The following is a 25,879-nucleotide window of genomic DNA, read 5'->3' on the forward strand; positions in this document are numbered from 1 at the left end:
AGTAATCATCAGAATTGATTATTAAATTCTGATTGCAGAATGTTTATTGTTGGTGATGTGTGAATCAGAAAGAACTCAACTTGACTTCTGACTTCCTGGTTGAGATTGCAGGGTAGGAAGTTAGAAATATTTTTTTACTTTCTGCTTCAATTATTCCAAATAAAAACTACTCATTTTCTAATAAATATGGAACTCCTGATGCTGTATTTTACAAGGTCACTTTTCAGTGTGGAAATACAATTTAAATTTCAAAGTCCCATTTTCTTCTTACAGAGAAATGCAGCAGTAACTAAGTTGAATGATAAATACCTTTTCTGAGACAGAGGAAGGGACAGGAGCAGTGAGAGAAGTCAGGGGTTAGCGATATGGAGGGTGCAAAAATTCTGCGTGATCACTGGACTGTGTGTTAAGTCATCAGAAGAACCCATTCAGTTGTGTTTGTGACACAGCTGGATGCAGAATAATGTTCCTTATTCTCCTCTCACAACCAGGGTTAAATCAGTAGTAACTTCACTGAAATTAATGGAACTACACCAATTATAGGGACAAAATCTGCTGTGATTTACACCCTTACGGCATGTTGACGCAGGCATCTGAGGGCAGAATTCTTTTCTATAGGGATCTAGCATTGGCAATGGATTTTACACATACCTGTCAGTTTGAAGGAGAAATTATCCATGTTATTCAAAATAATTTCCTATGCAAAATAAAACCTATTTAAAAAGCCAGTTAATATAATACTTAGATTTTACGTGAAAGCTTTTCACTTGAATACATCTTCTGAATGCAATGCAACTGGCTGTGATAGAATAATAAAATTTAGGCTTAGTGGACTTTTATGGAACCAGGCACTGTAGTTTATCACAGCAATGTCCTGACTTGAAGTAGTATTCTAAGTTATAATACAGATGTATTAGTCCAATTCTTCATTTCAGCAATATGATTTTACCTTTTTAATCTTCATCAGCTCTACACAGAAACAAGATATTAAAATGAAAACAAGTTGCGTTCTGACAATTACCCTTTTTCTTCTTTTTGATCCACTCTTTATCTTCTCAAAGAGTAAATTCTTATTCTACAAAAAATATAAATATGGATCAAATTTGGTTAACTCGTCTTTTAAAGCAAGACTATATTATTTAAATATTAGCATATGAACATTTCAGAAACTAGTTAGATCAGAATGTCATGTTATTGGAAAGATAAACCACAAGGAAACATTTGGATTACTGTAGCTATTAATACTACATTTTGCTATTCTTCAGGGATAGTCAGTGTCATCAACAATTATAAACACAGGCATATTAGATAGTCTGAGATGTTATACTGAACTGTAATTTTTGTGTGTGTACAGGGCCTCAGTGAGCAGGGAAATTATTAATTAAAAAATACAAGGAAGCTGGGATACCAGTCTGTTGTAGCTCTCTTCCTTTTTTTTGAAATGGTAATTGTACCTGTTCAATATTTTTCTTTATATATGCTTTCCAAATTCCTTTAAAAAAATCGTTATCTTAGTCACTCATACTGTTTCTGTGAGTATTTTATTCCACATATTTACTATTCTCTATGCAAAGAAGTTCTGCTGAAATTCTTTCAGTGCCCAATCCTTCCTTTGTTTAAATAGTGCCCCCCAATAAAGTTTCTAAAAACCATTTGGTCTATAACATTTTTAATAGAGTGAACCTTTTAAAATCTGCCAAAAAATGTCTTGGCAGAAAGGAAAGTTATGATGAGGAAAAAAATATGACTTTGTGACCACAGTTTTTATAAGTGTTTCCACATATTGCTATATTTCATACAAGTAGTGAACTCAAATAAGGTCTGGAATATCAGACACATGCTCAACAGATTTTGTTTCAATTCTGATTATACTTTAGAAAAAAGAAAAAAAAAAAAGAAGCAACCTGAAAATGCAGTGAGAGAAGAATTACATTTTTAAAGGCAAACACTATATAAACAATACCATTAATTCTGTTATAAACAACTGACCTAACATTGATCATATAAATAGAAGATGAGAGACAAATTCATAAAACATTTCTACCCTCTGTGCAGCCTTGATATGAGAAAAACAAACATTTTAGCAAGCTACAATGACATCTGCCAAAACTGTCTGTTTTGTACATTTCATGTTCATTAAACCCAAATTCACAAGGCATATCTCTTGCCCAACCTCAACTATTTCATCTGGGGTGTGCCAGAAAGGCAAAGGAACAGAGAGGAAATTGGCCAAAGAGAGACATTCTTGGCTACAATAATTTATGCAAACTCACTTGGGGAAAACTTCAATTTAACATTTAAAAAAAGGCAGATGTGTAAATTATTCCCTGTAGGAATCAGCACATCATTTGCAGTTTATCTTCATACACTGTTTGACCTTATACTTTTCATTAGGGGGGAGGGGAGGGTTTCTGTCATAGAAAAAAGTGCATGGCTACTAAAGCTAACACTCGTATCAGGCAGGAAAATTCCTCACAATTGAACTGTTCCTGCTCAACAAGATCATATTTTGTTTAGTCTGTTTGGAAATGATTTAAGACCATAACTTCCATTTAAGTATAATATGTAGCACAGAGCAGATAGGGTTATGGAGCATGATCTAAGATTGGGTTCATGTAGTAACAGCAAATCTGAAAATATGTGCCTGTGAAGGGGCGTATGTGTTTGGGCCTCAGAGCAGCATACAGCTCATACAACCTGGTGGGTGGATGATTTCCTTCCCCTTCTCCCTGTGCATTTCCCTAGCATCCAGCCCAGTTATTCAGTCTGGGCATTAAGGTCTGAATTTGGGCCTAAGTACTCAATTATGATGTTTGTAACCAACCTGGCTAATGCCATAGATGGCTGCATGGGGGGGTGGAATCTCTCCTTAGATCTCATTGGTGATAATTTCAAGCAAATGGGGTTGCCCACCTCCATGCTTTGGATTTACATGACCATTTAGCAGAACTTACTTAAAGGAAAAATGCAATAGCAATGCAGTACACTTACTACCTTGAGGAATACTTTTTATCATTCAATTCAGAATCTCCAGGTCACATAGTCTTCATGTCTGAAGTTTTATGTACAGTACCAAATAAAAATATACCACATTGAATTGAATAATCTGTTGTTATTGTCCAGCATTAAAAAGGGTCAACAACCCTTGATGTAACCCTTCCTAATAATCATTATTGCTGCCCCAATGTTTAGAAATGTGCTTGGGCAAAATGTGTCCACATAATTGGTGCTCCTGATTATTACAATTGCTGTAAGTCAGTTATTTGATAACAGGCAGGTAGCATGCACAATTACCATAGAAATGCACATATAACTGTGTACATACATTTCTAAAAATCTATTTTAAAACATCCAAATTCCTTCAAAATCAGGCTGAAAAATGATCAAACTCCTTGTTCTTTAGATGGACAATCCACTGATGAAAAGCCAAATGGCAGGGAGTACTGCAATCACACCATCCTATGTTTTGCTCAATGGTTCTATTCTTGTGAGCAAGCAGTGTCAAAATTGATGAGAATCCCTCCTTCTAACTCAGTTGTGAATTACACCTCTTTTGTAAGATTTCATGCCACCTGCCCTTGTTGAACAGCAATTGCTTTCAGCTATACTAGCCTGACAGGGCTACCATAAAAATATGAACAGCTATCCTTCGCCCATTCACTAAAAGATCCTCACCCTCACTTGCTTACATAGAACCATCCCTGATGAGTGGGAGAGACATCTTTCTGGGAGACAAAGGTGTAACGCAACAGACCCTGGTTGTCGGCGGGCAGAATTGAACTGGGGACCTCTGGAACTTAGTGCATGAGCCTCTACCACATGAGGTGAAAGCCAACTGGCTGTTAGCTAGGGCTGTAGAGCAGACTCATTTAACTCTCTCTCTAAGTGGTCTTGGTGCCACTAGATGGGACAGAACACCACACCCAGGAGGTGTGTGGGTTACAAAGTCACCACCCCAGGTCAAGTTTTAAAAGCAAAAAACTGATCTTTCTGAGATGTCCAAAAATTACACCTTTGCTCATTTCAACACTTGGAGACGCCAGCTCCATCAGGATGAGATTAAGCTATCATATTATACTGTTCTGCTTCCCACCATCTTTCGATATTAAGTAAACATAATAAAAGTCAGTACAAACAGAAATCTATAAAGTGCTAGCTACAGGCTTTCAACAAGATCTAAGGATCAGGGATGACAATTTCTTTCATATTGAGGTCTCTGTCTTCTGGTGCACTTACATTCCTGCTCTCCATTTTTTTATTTTTTTTTTAAACTGGCTCTGGTCCACCCACTCTAACTGATAAACTAAACCAGCCCTGTTTCTAGCCTCAAGATGAGGTGGAAATTCATGTTATTTAGTACAAACAAATGTTATTAAAAATGTCATTGTCTTTTAATTCTCCATATGTATCATTATGAGTCAGATTGCCTGACTGAACTCTACTGCCTCTTCTTTTTCCTTGCCTCCTACAGCATGAGCATGTTTAAAACTTCTGGTGTCAGCCAGTCTAAGAAATATTCCAATGTGAAAGACTAAATCGTCTCAGTGGAAGTTTTTCTGGTAGCCAGCAACAGCTAATGCACCTCTCTAGATCGATGCCACCAGTTTAAGAGATAAGCTATAGGGTAGAGAGAAGCCGAATCCAGACGGAAAATACTTCCCTATTGCAAAAGAAGGTCTGACCAGAAGAAAAAGGAAAAAAAGAAAACATTCTCTGGCCAGAAGCTAGGAGATCGGAGAACCAGTAGTTACATGCAGGAGCCACCAGACTCATGTGATCTCAGTTGTCTCACCAGCCTCAGGTCTATGGCTGGAAAGGAAAAAGAAAGCATTTTCTCCATGGCAAGAAACATTAATTCATCATACTTTTAGGAGCCCTTCCCCTCTGAAGCATAAAGATCACTATTTATAAGAGCTGGAAGTGAACAAGCCAACCTATGGATGTTTCCATTTCAGACAAAAAAATATGAATTGACACAGATGCTTATACATGAACAGATAAGTTTATCATTGTTTACATATTAGTATCCCCATTAAATAACTGAACTATATAGATTTGGCACAAACATGGACTTGTGGACTCTGCCATATGAGGTTATTTCTACCATCATTTAACTTTTATAAATTATGTTTTCAGACTTGAAGTAACAGTCTCTCCCTCACACACACACACAAGTGATATACAACTACACAAGCACTCAAGTAAGTTATTTTATTGTTTAAAATCAATTTCTTCCCTCTCTTTCATACACAAATCAACATTATTTAACCTGCAACTATCATTTGTCTTTGATTATTAATATTAACACATGCTGTCTGTCTGCTCTGGGAGCTGACAAAGGGAGCACAAACAGTGTAGTTCACTGACCCAGTGGTGCCAAGATCAAAAAAGGGGCTTGGGTTAGGCAGTGGTCCCTGCCCTTACGTGCCCTTGACAGTGGGCCAGGTTTTGTGCTGATATAGAGGATACCCTGACTCTATGGGTATTGGGGTGCAGTGATTCTTAGTTACAGGAATCTACAACCTCCTGTAACATAGATCATTTGGGGAAATCTGGTTTAGAATAATACAATATTTTACCCCTTATGTCTATACCGTCCTTGGCCCTCCTACTGAGACTGCCAACGCATGTGTCAACTAAAGGCAGCTATGGTAATATTGGGGGGAGTCAAAGGATGTAGGTGTACACAGTTGTGTACCGGACAACTCACAGGCTATGAACAGCTAGTTTTGGTCACTCACTTCATATCTAAGCCAGATTCCAAACAATGACCTAAAACCGAACGGCCTGTACCACTTCATCACATGGCTCTTATTTTTAAAATCTCAGTTAGATAATGTTTAGACTGCCCTTCAGCTATAATTCTCCCAGAGTAAAATCCACTTACAACAGCAGCATTCGCTGCATTTCTTTATCATTTTAATATATAGCAATGTATGATGAGGAAGCAATTGGGGCAACTATCCTGGATCTCAACAGAACATTTGACCATGGATATTAGCAGCTGTTTCATCTCTAATTAAAAAGATCTGGACTTGGCTTTGCTGCTGCCTCATATAATTTTGGTTGGGGAGCAAACAATTTGTTTTAATCCATATGTGGGAAGTTTCTTCCTGAACTAGTAGTAACTGATGGAAAACTAAAAAAATAACCCAACAAAGCTCAAGATAAGGTATCTTACAATATTAACTAATGATTTCCCACAATTTGTTAAGCGTATATCATTAATGACAACCTAGTATGATGTACCCTGGTTCTGACATATTGTTATAGTCCAAAAACTTGCAGACATGTTTTTATAGTCTTCAAAGTGGCATTATGAAAATAAATTACTTATGAATAATAAGAAAACTAACAATGTTATCTGGCATAAATAGTAAAGTGAGTTCACCATCTGGTGTTTTTAATATTACAACCTTTGATGCTAATTATTTAGACTTCAATAAGAGTTTCCAATATTTGGATTTTTGGCTTGACTCTGTCTAGAATTTTAGGGATCATATAAGTGAAGTAATTAAGGCTATAAATCTTAAACTGGGCTGGTCCTAAATGATGTATCATCGTCTCGTGATTACAGCAAGAGAAGGCGCTGCCAAGCACGTCCGTTTATCAATATCTGCATATGGAAAGCTGGTTTAGCATAAGTTTAGCTAAACTAAAAGAGTTACAACTATGTATGAGATTTCTTGATTTGTTCTACAAGTACTAGTGGGTCATTGGATTTATCAGGTTCTTAATCATCATGCTTTAGGACAGGTGATAAGCTAGAGGCTTCTATTTTCTGTAATTTTCATTGCCTTTTGATCAGTAATATATTTTTCACTTTTTCTTTGCCATTAATTTGACGTTTTAAATAGGTGTAGGTACAATCTCTTTAAGAAGTTTCCTTTCAAATGATTCTTTTTTTCAGGCAAAAGGAACCCATAGCTTTTTCCTTACAGTTGTGTGGTACCATTTAGCAGACCCAGCAGTCATAATAAATAAGAATAGTTTACTTACCCACTTGCCGAAGCTGGGATAGTCGTGTTCTGGATCAAAAAGGTGTTGGTGCAGCTGGTATTCTCTACTGAACTCTGCTGTGTCTGGTGTGTTTTCTAGACACCCATCGTCAGCTGCAAAAAGCAATTAGAAAGCATTAACTGCTTACCAACTTGCAAAGTGCACTATGAGCAACACATATTTATTTGCAACATTTCTTAAATTCAGTTATGCAATACAAAACTTTAAAAAAAACCTGGGATACTGGAAATGCTACACAGCTTTTCTCTGAAAGGACTGGGTCAGGGAATTTTTAATTTTTGTAAAAATCTTTTTAAATTCAACTCATTGGAAGCTTGAAAGTTAAATCTATTTCTTTTCCAATTCCACTCCTCTTTCCCCCGCCCACCACCACACTCCATCACTCCCAATCAAAGGCACAGACTAATTTTTTTTTTAAAACAGAACACTGCATTCTTTCAACTCTTAAAAAAATCCCCAGTGTTAAAAAGATGTCTGTGCAGTTTATCAGCTACCACAGGAACTTTCTCTAGAGTCAAACCGGTTTTGGTGAAGAGATTTCAACAATTCTGTTTGGGAAGCCCATGGCAGAATGCCTGTGTTAGCCCAGGTAGAATCTGCTTTAATAAGCAGCTTCCTGAATGGAGCTACATTTCTGGTTAGCCACTCTGTTCAGGGGAACTGCAGATCTTTAACATGGCACTTATCCCCTATTTCAATGCAGTTTGAGGCTGAAGCTTGCATAGCAAAGGCAATTCTGCAGTTCAAATAACAGTTTGACGTGTCCAGCAACCTCATTTGAGATACAACGGACAATTCCTGAAGTTGCATCTCAGAACATCGGCAGGATTGATATTCAGAAAACCTGTCTGATAGGTTTGTCAGCAGGTTGTATTGCTGTTTGAACTTGGTGTCATCACAAGAGAACAACTGGACTTTGTAGGGGCCATTTTCCACCTACAGCTGTTATGATGATATCTCTATTTTAGATATTTAAATGGTACCCATCATCAAAGTAGCTGAGCACTTCAACATCTGTAATTTATGTATCCTCAAAACACCTCTTTGACGAAGGGAAGAGCTGTTATCCCCTAATAATACAGGGAACTGAGACACAGAGACACTAAATGACTTGCCCAAGGTCACACGAAGTCTGTGGCAGATCTCTAGAATCCTAGACTAGCTCCTTGATGACAGCTCCTCCCCAAGAGAGGAGGACGGCCCTCAGTATTACAGACGCATAAGCGCCATTTTCAAACAACTTCTAAGACAAAAACTAACAATAGAGACAGAAACAGACTTGAGGAATGCCTTGAAACCTTTTATGATCCAACACAATCCTTCTCGAATACAACTGTGTTGAAATATAATGACCCAGATGAAGGACAGTGCATGGACCTTCTTCTGCCACTTGTTCAGAGATTTGAAAAGGCATTTCTGTTATCTGTTGACCTAGGTGCTTATGACCTGTTTATGGCACTAGATAAAGAGGTAAACTAGCAGTAGTTGAATTGGCAAATAAAACAAGCTAATAACATTGGTGCAGAACCAATAACTTTTGAGATGAGAGGACACAATTAATGAAGATTTTGTTAACTTGTCTTCCATGCCTCAAGAAGGGTCATTTCAGAATAGCAGCCCTGCCAAGTACAAAGACACCGAAGCCGCAGGTCTACAGAGACAAAGAGCCAATAGGAAGCATGACTGGAATAGACATCTATGCTGTCTCTCTGAGGTGAAATCCTGGCTCTATTGATATTAATGGCAAAACTGTTGACTTCACTGGGGCCAGAATATCACTCCTAATAAATAAATCTTTAGCCTAGAATTCAGTAGGAAATGAGAGAAAGTAATTCTCTTAAAGTGGTACACTCTCGTTGAATATAAATAAAATTATTCATAATTTCATTTTTTTTAAATTAAGAAAAAAATCAATTGTTTCAAAATCCTTGTTGTAAAACACTGAGGGTCTGATACTGATCTTAACTGGCTCACTGATTTCCAGGGAGTTTCTGAGTTACCTCAGTAAGAGATCAGAATCAGGCCCTGAAATATTCTTTCATTTTTATGTCTGTGTGTGTGTATTGTCCGTTGTTTGAAAAACTCATTCATTTTTGTAAAGAACTGCTGCAAAAGTTCATCATGACGTTATAACTATGAACTTGCAAATCCTGATGTGGGATGCAGCAGGCAGCATAAAATTGCTGTGCTTCAGTAGAGGTCTGAGCAGAAGCTACATGTGGTGCAATTAAGTTTAAACACAAGGCACCCATCCTGCTTACTGTGATGAGTTTCAAGCAGATTGTGCTTCTGCTCCCTTACTCTCAAGAGTCTAAAGAGACATATGTTCAGTCTACATCTTACTAATGAAATGCTCAGCTACCCAATCCCCATTCTGGCCTATTAAGAGTAAACTAGACTCGGCCATGCAGCAGCACCCATTAATGCAAACACTCCTCACTTGGGCTGTGCAGGAAAAGTCCAATATGGCACATACTGTAAAACACTTATGATAGATGTCACCAGATAGTGCTGTTGCACAGTTTTCCAAATTCTTTTTCTTGTGTTCAGTCTTGGGAAGACAAGCAGTGTTGTTAGGTTCTGGGCTATGCAAAGTTCTGTTTAGAGACAATTTCTGCATGGAGGAAGCTGTGCAAGCAGCTAGAGGAATTTACTGTCTGCTTTAGTCTCGGATTAGCATCAATTCATAAAGACAGTAGCTCCTTGAGAACCGGGCACTGATGTTGGACTGAGATTCCTGCAAGAAGGGATTTCCCTGCATGATGTTTGACCTCTTCTGTTCTAGGACGTGTGTGTGTGTGTGTGTGTGTGTGTGTGTGTGTAAGTAAATAAATAAATAAATAAATAAATAAATAAATAAAAAGTTCCACTTAGTATATACTCAGACTCTGCAATCACTGATTTCTCCTCTAATGGATAGCCAACCCGCCATGCCCTGGACATCTGCTACCACTTGGCTGCTTACAAAGGTAAGATTAATCTTTAGGCACAATAGGTATAGTGCTAGGGCTCCTGGTTCAGGAATAATGTCTTTGCTTGATGATATCACAGTAATGCTATCGTGCAGAGGCCAGAGTCTGTGAGGAGCATAAGACTGTATGCTCCACTGGAGGAATGAAGAAGCCCTGACCTAGCAGGGGCAAGAGTCCTAACTTCTACTACTCATAGTAGAGGTCTCCAGCTTTGGTAAGTACCTTTGGTAAGAGGGCAGCCTACCACTGCCACTTCCGGTTCTTCGAGGGGCGGGGTCTGGGGAGGGACAAGGCTCTAGACAACTGCTTTGATTTTTTTGTCAAGATGGGACTTGCCTTCTGCCTCCCTCCTGACTACTGTTCTTGCCATCACTGCAGCTCTTTAGATAGGCCAACAGGAATGGAGACTATTACCACTGCCTGGAGGGGAAGGGACCTCCAACCTATTGCTGGAGCCTACAGCCTACTTCCCTCCTCCCCAGCCCACTGTTGTTGCAGGCATCAGTGAGCACGTCTACACAGTTTTTTAAAACCTGCGGGAGCAAGTCTCAGAGCCCGGATCTATGGACTGGGATTGCAGGGTTCATACTACAGTGCTAAAAACAGCAGTGCAGACACTGTGGGTTTGCATTGGAGCTAAGGCTCTGAAGCCCATTCCCTTCCCTGGGTTTCAGAGCCTAAGCTCCAGCCTGAGCCTGAACACTGACACTGCTGCTTTTAGCACCATAGTGTGAGGCTGAGTCTGTAGAGCCAGGCTCAGAGACATGCTGACATGGGTTTTATAATGCAATGTAGATGTGCTCAGTGTTAGGGATAAGCCCAGAGAGAAAGGGGGCCCCAGCCACCGCTGCTATTCCTCACCTCCTTGCGAGAAACCCTCCTGAACTACCACTGTGCCCCTCATCCTAGCACAGAAATCATTTGTAACTTGCCCTCTGCCACCAACCCACACCTGAGCTGTGTAGGGTACTGCTCCTCAACCATTCCCGAGTAGAGGGCTGTGCGTGGGTGACCCAACACTATCACCTCAAGCCGGGGATGGGGCTGTAGCAGGGCTGTGGTGGCCCTGTCTCAGGGCCCGAGATTGCCTTAATCCAGCATTGATGGATACCAGCGTTACTGTATAAACAATAACTTGGAATGATTTGTTTTCCACTAAACAAATCCACAAACCTCAATGAGGAAATTCTCTAGTAATTTCTTTGCTTAATATAGTTTTAACAGTCACCACTTGGACACAGACTTGAGTTTCCACTTAAGGCTCTGAAAACCATCCTACTGAGATACTAGTAGATATAATCTCCACTCAGAATGTATCCATGAAAGAACATTTCACAGTCAGCAGCACTTTTCCAGGAATGTTCTCAATTCTCATATCTGGATGCATCATCTTAGGCAAAATCATGATTATTTAGCTAAGAAAAAGAATAGAAGGGAGTCTTTTAAACATCATTCCATTGAAGTCCCAATTTTAATCTTGCTCTTCTAACCACTAGCAGAAGATCTGAGGGGTAAATATACAGAAGAGAAAATTTGCCTGCAGTGGGGAAAAATATAATCTACACCTGTCGGACAAAATGTTCATTGAACTGAATATGAACTTACGATACTATTTCAAAGAGAAGCAGTCACCATACTTTTTGCCTCTCTCGACATAGCAGCAATCGGGAGCTCTTCATACATTTCATATAAAGTTATCATTAGGGCTGTTTGGAAATTTTCCGAATTTTGACAAAAAATGGGGAAAAATTGCAGATATTTTTATGAAAAATATTTTTTCTTTTCTGATCAGCTCTACAGCTAGTCAGAACATTTAGTTAAAAGATTAAGGAAAATTGTGTTACTGTATCTCATCCAAATACCATTACTAAATACTACACAGAAAACTTTTCTCAATTATGAAAGTACATCTAAGTTCAGAAATTTAAAATATGGTTTAAATGATATAGTACTCACTCCCGTTAGAGCCCATTCAGCTCCCATTGCAAACAACCAGATTTTAGTCACTGATTTAAGTGCTGGAACCCTGAGGGCGCACCACAGCTGAATCTGTCCCTTAGTAAACTACGAACTCACATGAATTGTGCCCAGGGTATCTGAAAGGATCAGCTAAAGCTCTAGGATGAAGACCACTTTGCTTTTCTGGCACAATGGAATTTTCTACAATGAGGGTAAAGCTCATGCAGGAAACAGAGCTTTCTTGGGAGCCAGCCCAAGACTGTGGAACGAACATCAGAAACTAAGAACCATCACTACCTCACTATCACCTATGGTAAGTGCAGACCTTGCTTTCTCTAACATCAAGCAGTGTGTGTGTTTGTGAGTCTGTGTGTGGGTAAACAAACTCCAAAACAAAAACATTCCTCTGCTTCTACTTAAAGCTGCGATTTAGTCACGAAGGTCACAGAAGTCACAGATTCTGTGACTTCCAAAGACCTCTGTGACTTCAGCCAGCCCAGGCCACGGGCAGCAGCGGGGACTCCCGCAGTTTCCAGCCACCACGAGCAGCAGGGAGAATGCCCAGAGTTTGGAGCCACCAGCGGAGGGGGACCCTGGAGCTTCCAGCCCACCCGCAGCTGCCCAGGCTCTTCATTATATCATGGATATTTTTAGTAAAAGTCAGACAGGTCACGGGCATCCGTGAATTTTTTATTATTCTTCATGATCTGTCCATGACTTTTACTAAAAATATTTGTGACAAAATCTTAGCCTTACTTATACTTCCCCCACAGTGGAGAGGCTGAGAGAACAAACGTGATTTGGCATCGCTGTCTCTCTGTCATGACCTGTTGGAGGCGGTGGCAGAGGTGAACAAAGAGGGGGATGGAGATCCTTGCAGGTAGGGACCAGGCTCCCCAGAGGGATTGCCCTACTTGTTGCCCCGGCTCCACATCGAGTACCACCACCTGGGCTTGGCCCTCCTGGTGCTGGTCTCACACTTCGCCCAGGTGCAGTTCCACCTCTGCCAGGTGGCGCAGGCCAAGCCCTTGGAGCAGCAGTGGCGCCTGCGCAACCCTGATGACTTTGCCTTCCCTGGTTGCCTGGCTGCACCAGGGATGGGCTCAGGGGAGCCCAAGCGAGTGGCACCAGGTGGAAGCTGGGGTTTGTAACTCCCGCAGGGTGCAGCTCTGGGACAGGGGAGCCCCATCATTGCAACTCCCCCACAGAGCCTCCAAGGGTCTCTGAGATGGGGCCAGCTTTAAGGTGCAGGGGCTCATCACCCCCACCCTTCCCTGGGGATTGAAGGAATGGGGGTGGGGTAATCCAGCTCTTATTGGAGGGTGACGGATTCTGCTGCCTACTTAATATCAAACCAATTACAAAATAAGAGTTTAGGTCCTGCACAACCCCCAGTTGACCACTCACCTGCACCTCACACACCCGTGCCCCAAGGCCCCCTGCACTTCTGTCCTGAAGGCCCCCTTAACTTGCAGTACCACTACACCTCTGCCTTGAGGGTACCTGTAAACACACCTACACCTGCCTGTCATGACGGAGGGTTGGCTGGGCCAAATTTGAATGGCATTGTGACCCCATGCACCACACTTCTCACTACTGTAAGGAAGTGAGGGGGCCACAAGTAAAAAATAATAAAAAAAAAAGCTCAGTTGGAGTATGATTCAAAAAAGGTTGAGAACCTCTGACTTAATGCACTATTGGAAAGTGCTCAGATACTATGATGACAAGCATGGTATAAAGAACCTGAATAGAATAGAATAGAATAGAATAGAATAGAATAGAATAACCTGTGTTTCCAATAGGGCAGGGATTTGGAGGGTCAGGATAGCCTTGATCTTCACTGAAATCCTTTGGTATATTATCTCCTGTCAACTCAGCCACAATATTTGGGATATTGCCATAAGGACCCAAGTGCTGAAGACCTTCATGAGCACCACCTAATGAAGACAGATTTATGCACATAATATTACAAGGTTAAAAGTAAGATTTTGCTTTAGTTTTTCCAAGAAATCCAGGCCAAGGTTTTCAAAAAGAGAGCCTCATTCAGGCTCCAAACCCCACTTTTAGCACTTCTTCAGCACTTTTGAAAATTGTGCTGAAGAAGTGCTTGAAAATCTTAGTTAGATCCTATAAATGGATTAGGAAGCCTAACTTCAGGCATTCATATTTGAAAACCTTGGTCCACGTTTTTTATAAATACATAAGAGATAGGTAGGAAAATACTGAAAAAAATATTTAATGTTTGAGACAATAGTGGAACTTTTACCATACTGTAATCTTCAGCTGCAAATTATATCATTCATGACAGTGAACAGTAATCATGTTGCAGGACAGAATTGTCCCAAGAAGACAAAGTTAAAAAAGAAATAGCATTGTGTGTACAGTTTGAAGATAAATTCATAAATTCAGTTGTATGAAAGGAACTCAGATGTTATAGTAAAGCTGGTTATATACACTATAACCTAAAATATATTTGTGCCTCTAAATAATTCTTAAAGCTGAATTTAAGTGCTTTCCTAAAGTAATAGAAATAAAAGTGAGTAATAGCCCAAATTGTTAACAGAAAATATGTCTCATCCCCTGAGAATGAGGAGTTTAAAAGGGGCAGCCCTGTGCCTTAACCCACCCTTTTGCACGGTGCAGGCTGAGGCAGCCAAGCTAATGGCTGGTGCCTCCTTGTGGTGGATGTCCAGTGCAGGTACTCCATAGGAAAGGTATGCAGTGACCAGATAAATGGCTTGGAAAAGAGACTTAAAAAGAGGTGTTCGGTAAAGGAGCGAACGGGGGGTGGTTGGGGACTCCTATGATTGGTACAGCAGGGAGCCAACCCCTGTTATTATAGCCCACCTTAACCCACCTACGAGGGGGTAGGAGTAGATGGCAAGGTCCCAGCAATGGATTTGCTAGCGGGACCTGGATGGAAAAAGAGGGGGAGCTGGTAAAAGCCCCCCCCAGTAATTATGGAATAAACATGGGGTTACCTGCACTGTACACTTTTATCTCCCAGATAGTCCCAGACAGCTAATAATAAAGTTGTGGCCTGATTAAATTCATGTCAAATGTCTCCTGTCCTTCCTTCGGTATAGCCAGACAACTACAGAACCACATAATCAATGTGTGTTTGTACATCCATGTATGCTGTTTGGTTCACAATGGGACAATCTTGCAGATAAAAGCATATCTATACTTGTACATGGTACAGACCTCTTGGCACCGAAGCTCTGTCCATAAAGGAAACAGAGGTATTTAGCAGGCTCCAGTGTGCTAAATAATAAACACGTTTAAATGTACTGCCAAACATTCCCTTGATTGAGTACAATGCAATCTTTAATATTAATATAAAGGATTGTTGCCTTTCAGTGTCAGTAGTCAGGATTTTTTTCTTCTTTCCAAAAGATTTTCAGATAATTGCACCTGTTCTAATACCATATTTTTGCACACTTGAGTGATTTACTCATGTTTGCAAAGTTAATTTCTTTTAAACCATGATAAATAGCATATCCAGCAATGACTGAAGTGGTCAAAATGAAGTGCTGTGAGTGTACCAGACAGATATTTTATGTACAGTAATTCACAAACTTTATTAATTTGAGCACTGTAATATTGTTGATTTTGATAAACACTTTATGGTTACATACAATGGAGCTACAGAGTCACAGTAATGTGATATAAACATATACACTATCATCCAGGAAAGACAGTATAAGACTGCTCTCTTGAACCTGGTACTGACCAGGAGTTAAAACAAAGGAAAATAGACTAAATATCAGAAAACCACTGCTTATTGGCAAGATCTATTATACTTCCAAGGGAAGCAATGGAAACACCATTGTTTGAGTCATTGGACTGGACAAAGCACTAGAAAAATATGCTATAAACCATAGGGAATAATCTGGTACTGACAAAGGGATGCACCAGATGAATGTTTAGATGTTTTCCACCTCTAATTTCTGTGGACTGGTTTTTACCACAGCCCTTTAACAGTCAGAATATGTCAGATCTGCTTGCTTGTATTTCATTTTCTTCTGCAGGATGAGCAAGCAGAGCATTGCTTTAGGTGCCCTGGGTAGAGGTTTCTATATATTTATATTTAAAGTCAATTTCAAATACGGGATACATGCAGCTAGCTGCTGAGACTGGTATTTGTTTGTATGCGGCCTGGATTGCTACAAAAGAAATGCAATTTTGGGAGTAAATCTATTTCCCTGCTGCTGCCATCACTGCAGCTAACGCTGGTCAGAAAATTTCAACAAAAACTAAATTGATTGAAAACAGAAAACAAATTACACAATTTCACCTCATTTTTCCGAAGAACTAATTGCAACACACTTGCTGGGAGGACAGAATAACCACCCTGCTCTGAAAACAACCACAAAGTGCAGCAATTTCCCCACTATGATATTGAATGCCCTCCTTGATACCACAATGCCAGCAACAATTTCTGTTAGCCTGTCTTGTTTAAATCTTGCTCTAGTTGCTGCTGCCCATCTACCAGGAGTACAACACAACTGAATCTGCATGCTTAGGAGCAATGACCCCTGTCAATTACAAACAAGGAACACTTCCCTCAGCTGAGTTAATTTAACAAAACAAGTGAGCAGCAGACTTTCATCATCTGTACTGAAACTTAAAATTAATGTAGAATTTTTAAAGACAAATAGAAGGGATTATTTTAAAAAAAGAGGTGGTTTGGCCAATGTTAGAAAAGAAAGAATAAACAATAAAACAGATCGTGAATACCAGTGGTGAGTAAATATCCCAGATGAATCCCAGATCCCACATGAAAGCCCTTTAAAACCTTCACTCCCAAACTCATGTTATCCACTCTAATTTTTGTGTGTGTTTTTAAACACGGCAGGGCAGATTCTTGAATGTATCCAAGCTCTGCACATATGCAGTGAGAAGGGGCATTGTCAGGGAGCTGCAGCTCCATAGTCCTGAGCCACTCAGCCCCAGTGCAAATTAGAGCCACCAGGGAGCAATTCTAACTTACACACTGATGTAAGGTCCCTAGGGAACTTTGTTAGTCAAAGATCAGGTGTGTCAGAAGTCTGCTCTGTCATGCCTCCTTCCCACAATCTCCCACACCTTATTAGGGATGGGAGGTGACAGGGAAGGAGGCAGCTATGCTGGAGAAGAGTTTCCTGTACAAGGGAAATTCTTTTCTAGCCATTTCTGGCTGTTTTAGGTTCAAGTAGAGGTGCAAAAAGGATCTACCACATTAGAGAAGCTGATCTTGCGTATATCTAAATAAATAAATAAGTAAATAAATAATAGCTGAGACAAATGGCTTGGTCGCTATCCCACTGGTTTCAATATACCCCTTGCAAGCTGTTTTAAGGATCAGGAGTGGCTCTCCTAGACTGTCTTTTCTCTGTGAGGATTTTATCTGGTTTTTTACTGGTTTTTCCCTCTCTGGTGTGCTGGTAGGCATGCTCTTAGAAGGAACAACAAATGCGGACAAGAGTGATCCAGTGTACTTGTACTTTCAGAATGCCTTTGACAAGGTCCCTCATTGAAGGCTCTTAAGCAAACTAACCACTCCTGGGATAAGAGGGAAGGTCCTCTCATAAATCCGTAACTAGTTAAAAGATAGGAAACAAAGGGTAGGAATAAATTGTCAGTTTTCACAGTGGAAAGAGCCCTTAAGGATCCATACCGGGCCCAGTGCTGTTCAACATATTCATAAATGATCTGGAAAAAGGGGTAAATAGTGAGGTGGTAAAGTTTGCAGACAATACAAAATTACTCAAGATAGCTAGGTCCAAAGCTGGCTGTGAAGAATGATAAAGGGATCTCACAAAACTGGGTGACTGGGTAACAAAATGGCAGATAAAATTCAATATTGATAAATGCAAAGTAATGCACATTGGAAAACATAATCCCAACTATACATGCAAAATGATGGGGTCTAAATTAGCTGCTACCACTCAGGATAGAGAGCGAGGAGTCATTGTGGGTACTTCCCTGAAAACATCTGCTCAATGTGCAGCAGCAGTCAAAAAAGCTAACAGAATGATAGGAAGCACTAGGAAAGGGATAGATAAGACAAAAAATATCATAACGCCACTATATAAAGCCATGGTATGACCACATCTTGAATGCTGTGTACAGTTCTGGTCACCCCATCTCAAAAAAGATATATTTTAATTGGAAAAAATACAGAGATGGGCAACGAAAATGATGAGTGGTATCGAACAGCTTTCATATGAGGAGAGCTGGGAATGTTCATCTTAGAAAAGAGATGACTAAAGGGGGATATGATAGAGGTCTATAAAATTATGAATGGTGTGGAGAAAGTGACTAAGTGTTATTTACCTCTTCACATAACACAAGAACCAGGGGTCACCCTGTGAAATTAATAGGTAGAAGGTTTAAAATAAATGTAAGGAAGTTTTTCTTCACACAGTGCACAGTCAACCTGTGGAACTCATGGCCAGGGGATGTTGTGAAGGCTAAAAGTATAAGTCGGTTCAAAAAAGAATTAGATACATTAATGGAAGATAGATCAATCAATGGCTATTAGCCAAGATGGTCAGGGAAGAAACCTCATGCTCTGGGTGTCCCTAAATCTCTGAATGCCAAAAGCTGGCACTGGATGTGTGTGGTTAGAAACATCAACCTTAATCCCTAGTATTTTGGAATATACAGTAGTGCCTAATCTGCATCATCTGTGCCCCTTGTGGAAGCAGGAAAGAAAGAAAGGGTTTAAGTGTAGCCACTTTAATTTGTTAGAAACAGAGCAACTGTTATGCTAAGTCTTAGCCTAATATCTCGAGACCTGTAGAAGCAGGGCTCACGTCAGAAGCGAGTGGAAAAACAGCAGCGCAGAATCGGCGTGACCTAGCCTTGAGATAACGATGTTTTGAGAAGTGAAAGTGAGAAAATGCTGGATTACACAGGATATAATATAAATAAAATGTAGTTGTTTTCAATTAATGCATGCCACAAAAGAGTATAAATGCTTGTGTGATATTGCTTGTATTTCGGAGAAACTGAGGCAGAGATGCTCTCTGTCAGTTGCATCATCTGTGCCCCTTAACTTACATAGTACCCCCACCAGATTCTTTCCCTCTGGAGGATATAAGCTTCTTTTAACACACAAAATAAGATGGAATGCTACTGTTCTAAATCAGTACCTTCCTAATATAATTCAGTGAGAACTGTGATTATTTCACACAATTTCTACCCTTTTGAAAAAGAGATTGGCAATACACTTGGAACATCAGCCAACTAATGGATTTTATATATGATAGAATTATCATTAGTATTTCTTACAAATATAGCAATGTGGGGGGAGAATGAACATGAATGAAAACCAGACATAAAAGGTATAAAATCCTGCAATGCACACCCAAGGGCTTAATTTGCTCATGAGAGAGTCCGATATTACAACAACTGTCAGCAGGGATAAGCCATCCTATAAAGAACATTGATCCCTCAACCGCTCCCTTTGTTACATTTCATTTACTTCTGCCTGTCTCTTCAAGAATTAATACTTTATTTATGTAGTGGTTCGCCAAATCCCATTCAAATAAGTCCTCTTACTTTGAGGCATGATCATCTACTACAGAGATACTTACTTCTAACCCCTAAAGCACTCCAGACAGATTTTTAAAATGATTTTGTGGTAGTATTGAATCTATAGAGGTATGTTCATGTAATCCTATCACACAAAAAACCCACTCTGTTTATGACCTGCTGTTAAACAGCAGCTGCCACTTTGTCTTCTAGGTTCCCATGATCTTGGGCAAGTCACTGAGCCTCTTTATAGCAGTTTCCTCATTTGAAAATAGGAATAACAATACTTTCCTACCTCACAGAGTGTTTTGGGAGGATAGACTCACTGATGGTTGTAGAGCACTTTGAGATCCTTGGATGGAAGGTGCTATCTATCTAGAGACAAAATATGATTTAACTGAATAACTTCAGCGTTCGTGTCGTGCTCTCCATCAGTACCTGGCCCAGGCTGGGGAAGCTAATGATCCACCCAGCAGACCAAATTCAATGATGAATCCTGGTCACATGCCACCTGAGGCATGTTGCGCATACACTAAGAAGAAGACTGAATTAAGTAATGAATTCTCATTAATCAGTTCTTGCCACATTCTGTGAGGTAATCGGTGTTGACTCCGTTTTATAAATGGCAAAATTGAAGCAAAGAGGTTAAGGGCCACATTTTCTTAAATGGTTTCTAATTTTGGGTGCCTAGTTCAGACATACAGGCCTGATTTTCAGAAGCATGAGCACTGGCAGTTCTCTGAATATCAGGCCCTGGCTGTCTTAAGTTGAGCATCTGAAAAGAGAAGACGACAAAATTAGGAGTCACTTTTGAAAAATTTCACTTACGTGGCTTGCCCAAGGCCAAAGAGGATCAGCAGAAACGGCTGATCAGTTCTTGGCTCTGCTCCTCCAGGTCTCAAACCACAAGAACAGGTCTTGCCTGTAATAAATGTATTACGCCCAGATCCTCAAAGGTATTTAGGCATCTAACTCTCCCTGTAGTTCACATTTGGATATTGCATAGGTCTCACTAAGAAGTCCTACTATAATTTTTTCTCTGTCTCTCTTTCCACTTGGGTTGTCCAAGATAGCTAAGGAATTTGAGTGTCTAGTGATGTTACATCCCACTGGGAGTTAGGCACCTAAATACCTGGGACTCAGTTCCTTATTTTCCCATGATCTCATTATTCCCCAATATGCATGAATGCAGGTATAATTTATTTTAATGCAAATTTTTCCAAGTGTCATGAGCCTTGTCACATATCAAGAGAAAGGGGATGTACATTCTACCCATAATCCACAGTGAATCGCTCAGTGTCATTTGGCTCCTAACTTTTAATAGCTGCCATGTTAAAGCATGTACAACATGTAACATCACTAGACAATCAAACTCCTTGGCTATCTTGGCCAACCCAATTGGAAAGAGATACAGAGAAAAAATATTGTAGGTATTTTTAGTGAGACCTATATAATATCCAGATGTTAACTCCAGTACCTATTTTTATGGATAAAAAGCACATAATGCCCCCTTTTCAATTTTTGTGCCAAAGCTTTGGTATCCTAAATCCCACACCCATATTGATTTGATAACTTCACTTACTCTGTATCCTCAGAAATTTGTATAAAATGGAAAGGAGAGAACAATGTCTTAGAGAAAGTTGGGCTTTTTTAAAAAAGTGAACAAAGCCCTAGCATACTGACAAACATCATGTATGCTTTAACAAAATCAGTCCTACTATGATTGCAATTTTATGTCATATATGCAGCAGAAATCTCTCAACAAAGAGTAGCTACAATAACCCAAATCCCAAACTGTGATGTGGTCTCTTTGCACCACGTTGACAGTGCAAAGTGGCCCTAAAGCAGTATAACTAGCCGTGGGAGGTCCATCCCAATACAATGACATAATGTCGCCGAATCCTACATCACCTCCCCCAGCTGCTAGCATAGGGAATGTCACTAGAGCAAAGAGGACACAGCTATAATATCCAGCTGATCTCCAGCTGTCATGTTCCCATGACCTTTGGGGCCATATTCAGCAGATGTAACCTAAAGGCTACTCTGAGTTACAGCAGAGGGCCAGCACACAGACAGCCCAGATCAGAGGAAAATGCAAAGATCACTTTTGCATTAGTCTTAACAAACCTGTCCATGAACAATATTTTTGGTCATTGTCTAGTAAGAAAGCAATATTGTCCATGTATGAGAAAAATAAGTCTTATGGTTAAGGCACAGGTCAGGCAATCTGGCACTGTCTGTCTCAGTCTTCCCATCTTCAAAATGTACAACAAAGAGCAGGGCCGGCTCCAGGCACCAGCTTAACAAGCAGGTGCTTGGGGCGGCCAAGGGAGAGGGGCGGCACCTGCGGCAATTCGGAGGCGGCAGGTCCCTCATTCCCTCTAGGAGCGAAGGACCTGCCGCTGAACTGCCGCCGCCGATCGCAGTTTTTTTTTTTTTTTTTCTGCTTGGGGCGGCAGAAATGCTGGAGTCGGCCCTGACAAAGAGTACTTCCCACTGTTCCCAGTGTGGGGAAAGATTAATTCATTAATATTGGTAAAGTGCTTTGAGATCTGGTATTACTGAAGGGTAATGGATTCTTTTTCCTATAATTATTAATGTATATTATTAATCTGCATAGCCTATTTGTATACTTGTTTCAGAAGATAAGATTTCCTGCAAGGTACTACATGACAAATTTAAAGGATGTTATGTTAGATATTGATGTTATATGTTAGATATTGAGCCATCACGCATTAAACAAAAACTTCTACCCTCAAAGGGTTGTTCAGTGGGTTATGTGATATGAGTTTGGTTGTCTTAAGCTTGAGATCAGTGGACAGATATCCACATCCCCCTCTCTTGCCTCAACACCCTCCCCCAAACAAACAAAAAACCCCTATGTCAGTAGTCTCTACAGGAAGAGCAAAAGACTTAGTCATCAATGGAAACGTAACTATGTTCTTATCCCTGCAAAGTGGTCAGGTCAGACAGTGGAGAAGCTTTCACTTCTGCAGCTTGTGCTGTATCAGTTTTGTGGATCAAAGTCTTCAGTCTTATAGGGCTTAGCACCTCTCATCTGTACTACATTCACTCAAAAAATTCTTTGGAGGACAGAAAAGAAAATATCTATTGCTTAACATTTTGTTGTAAATGTGATTTGGCAGACTAGGAGGGAGAGTGCTTCCCTAATGAAAAAGAAATCAAGAGGAGACAATTGTTTCAAAATTAAAATAAGACTTCAGTTGTTCTTATTACTGTGAATGGGAAGCTATAAACTGCTCCAGCTAAGCTGCTGGTGCCCCCGTGTGCATAAATGTGGTTTTACTGCTCTCCTGTGTGTGATAAGATAATTAGTCTTAAACGTTGATTCATTTGTACATAACGCCAGAACTCCAATATTTTAAAAAATCTTTAATCCTAAGAATCTGCATGAATTTTACAGCTGTACCACCAAAACACAGAGAGGTATTTCCATGGAGACTGCATTGTCTCTTAGGTTGTAGACAGGGAAAGTGTCTTACTCTATGTTCTGGATAGCACTAAGCATACAATAATGTTTTTTGAAATGCTGGGGAGGTTTCCTATGTCCATATGTCATGCTTTAGATAAATGATAGTATAATGTTGTTTTGTTCAAACCTGATTAATTCGTTTCAATTATTATGCATTAATTCAGACAGGATACCATTATTCTCCTCGTGCTGTATTTCCTCAAGTTCAGAGAGCATTCATTGCATAATACTTCAGTAATCAATTAAAATGATTATTAAAAAAGCTAAATAAGACTTTCCTTTATTTTTTTCCCACTTGCTTTCAAGTTTTTTCCTTAGCATACAACCCTGCTACTGCGTAAGAAGAGAAGGTAGCAAGGAGAGTTAATGGTAAGACTGAAAATGCCTGAGTGTTTATTTAATGTGGGATTATTATGCTATTACGGATTCAGAGCACATCTGCAAAGAAAATCTGCTTGGTGGACTGCAAAGAACGTGCGGCTTCCTAGAAAGTTTAAAAGGTAACATAGAATTTTGATTTATTATACTACCGCTGCACTTATCCCATCACTATCATACAGGATCCATATGGCTTCTACCAGAAGTTAGCATGCAGTACACCATCTGCTCACTGATACATGTATGCTCTCTGAGTTAGATTTCTAAATTTTGCTCAAATTTACCCCAGTGGAATTTGCTGTTTCCACCATGTTAATGTTAAAGTCTGCTACAGCAACACCTTAGTCTATATAATAAGATTCCAAGATTGTCATTCTGTCTTTGTGTCACTCAGAAGCCTTTAATGTCTGTTAACTCAGTGTGAAGCAATGAAAACAGCTAGAAGCAAGGCTGGGAGCTCTTTTTGTTTAGAATATCACCAGGTTCAATCATCACTGGGATTTTCAGTGGGTAGGGTGACCAGACAGCAAATGTGAAAAATTGGGACAGAGGGTGGTGGGTAATAGGAGCCTGTATAAGAAAAAGACCCAGCGTGTTACGTTGTCTCTTTCAGAAAGCACTCAGGATCAGGAGCCTGAAGGCTTGTTCAGACTTCAGCAGCCACTGGCAGCTCCCACTCTGGACCCAGAAAGGCAGCAGTACAGACAGGTTCCCCGTTGTCCCTTCACCCCAGGGCAGCGGAGACCGTGTACATGGGTGGGGGGAGGGACACACCCCAACATCTGCTCCTCCTCCCCCCCTCCACCCACTCTGCACAGTAGACAGATGCTCTCAGTCCCAAGCAGCTTGGCCAGGAGAGGCTCCGGAGGAGATGGGGACAGAAGCAGTAGTGACTGCACATGGCAGTGGAGCAACGTGGAGGAGGGGAACCCCTGCTCCAGCGGAGTCACCTGGTTGGCTGTCCAACTGCCCCCCTGCAGTTTGGGTCCCTCTGCCCTCTCCAGATGCTGCTGCTCGCCTGGCTGCCTCCTTGGGCCCAGCTGGCTCTTGGCGGTCAGGTGGGACTCAGATACCAAACTCTGCACCAAGTGCCCTCTTGAGTAGGCCACCATGGGCTGCCGCCCAGCCCACCCACCCCTAAAGCTGGCCCTGCGTATGACTGTGAGTATTATGGCTAAACCAGCAGGGCAGAAATACACAGAAATTAAATTGGCCAAAGACAGAAATGTAGAAAAGCAGGAAAAAATGCCAGCAATATGGCAACCAGGATTCAGGCAAATATATAGAAACTTTAATAAACTCAACCATTATGCTAAAATGTACAGAGAAAGCAGAAAAGTGTCTGTATTAAGTACAGAAAAGGATTCCGTAAGTGAAATGGAAGAGCTGTTCCTAAGCTCAATAATGGAGGAGGCTGAAAACTCAAAGGATCAGCTAATTAAAATGTGCAGAAATGGCACTTACATGACATACAAAATAGACACTGGGGCACAGGTAAATGTAATAAGAGAAACTGAAATGGGCATATGTAAGAAGTACATAAAAGTGGGTACGTTGAAAGAGTATGTGAAAGACTATAATGGAGGAACAATTCCAGAGTTGGGGCAGTGCACATTGATACAAAGGGGAAATGATAAAACCAAAGAGTTTGTGGTGCTACACAGAGACAAGCAACCACGGGTGTGAGTTCCTTGGTCTCATTAAGAGAATATATGCTACAAATAGACAGAATGACAACACAGAACTAGGTATGAAAGTATTAATAGGATTATATGAAAATGGATTCTCAGGAAATGGTGCCTCCCCATAACAAATAAGATACAGTTAAGAGATGATTTAGAACCTGTGGGATGTGCTACATGAAAAGTTCCACAAGTCTTAAGAAAGAGTCTAGAAGAGGAGCTGCAAAACAAGAGAGCAAAAGGTATCATTCGGTGAATAGAAGAACCAACAGATTGGGTTCACTTCTAAGTAATCATAGAGAGGAAAGGAGGGGGACTACAGCTGTGAATAGACCCTAAGGAGCCGAAGAAAACCATAAAAAGATAACACTTTCACTCGCCCACAAGAAATGAACTATTGTCTGAGATGGCACAAGCCAAAAAGTTCAACAAATTAGATGCATTGGCAGAATTCTGGCAGATCCCCTTAAACACTGGAGCTCCAAGAGCTGCACTTTCAACACACCATTTGGCAACTACAAAAGGCAGTCTTAGGAAGCAGTAATACTTTTGGCTCCAGAAGTATTTCACTGTACAATGAGTCAGATGCTAGAGAGTCTATCAGGAGTGAAAGTGTACACTGATGACATAGTATCAGAGGGGTAGCCAGGTTAGTCTGGATCTGTAAAAAGCAACAGAGAGTCCTGTGGCACCTTTAAGACTAACAGATGTATTGGAGCATAGGCTTTCGTGGGTCAATGTCCACTTCGTCGGATTTCCTTGGCTTTGCTAAAATGTACAACTTTCATCAGGAGACATCTAGTCCCAGATTCCTCAAACCAATGGATTAGCTCAGTGTATCCCAAACTTGGGAC

General features: G+C 40.4%; 1 protein-coding gene across 6 annotated transcripts in view; it reads right to left on the reverse strand.

Moving 5' to 3' along the window:
- The window catches only part of LOC101945980 (neuroendocrine protein 7B2), a 73,851-nt gene that overhangs the window by 5,267 nt on the left and 42,705 nt on the right, over positions 1-25,879 (reverse strand). For all 6 annotated transcript variants that reach the window (XM_065593215.1, XM_065593218.1, XM_024111166.3 and 3 more), the window contains exons 3-5: positions 13,739-13,888; positions 7,000-7,112; positions 1,022-1,075 (exon numbers count right to left, since the gene is read on the reverse strand). In XM_065593215.1, the coding sequence (XP_065449287.1) occupies positions 1,022-1,075; positions 7,000-7,112; positions 13,739-13,888 (317 nt within the window). The remainder of the gene's footprint in view (positions 1-1,021; positions 1,076-6,999; positions 7,113-13,738; positions 13,889-25,879) is intronic.

This window comes from Chrysemys picta, chromosome 4 (genome assembly GCF_011386835.1).
Source record: "Chrysemys picta bellii isolate R12L10 chromosome 4, ASM1138683v2, whole genome shotgun sequence".
Lineage (NCBI taxonomy): Eukaryota > Metazoa > Chordata > Testudines > Emydidae > Chrysemys > Chrysemys picta.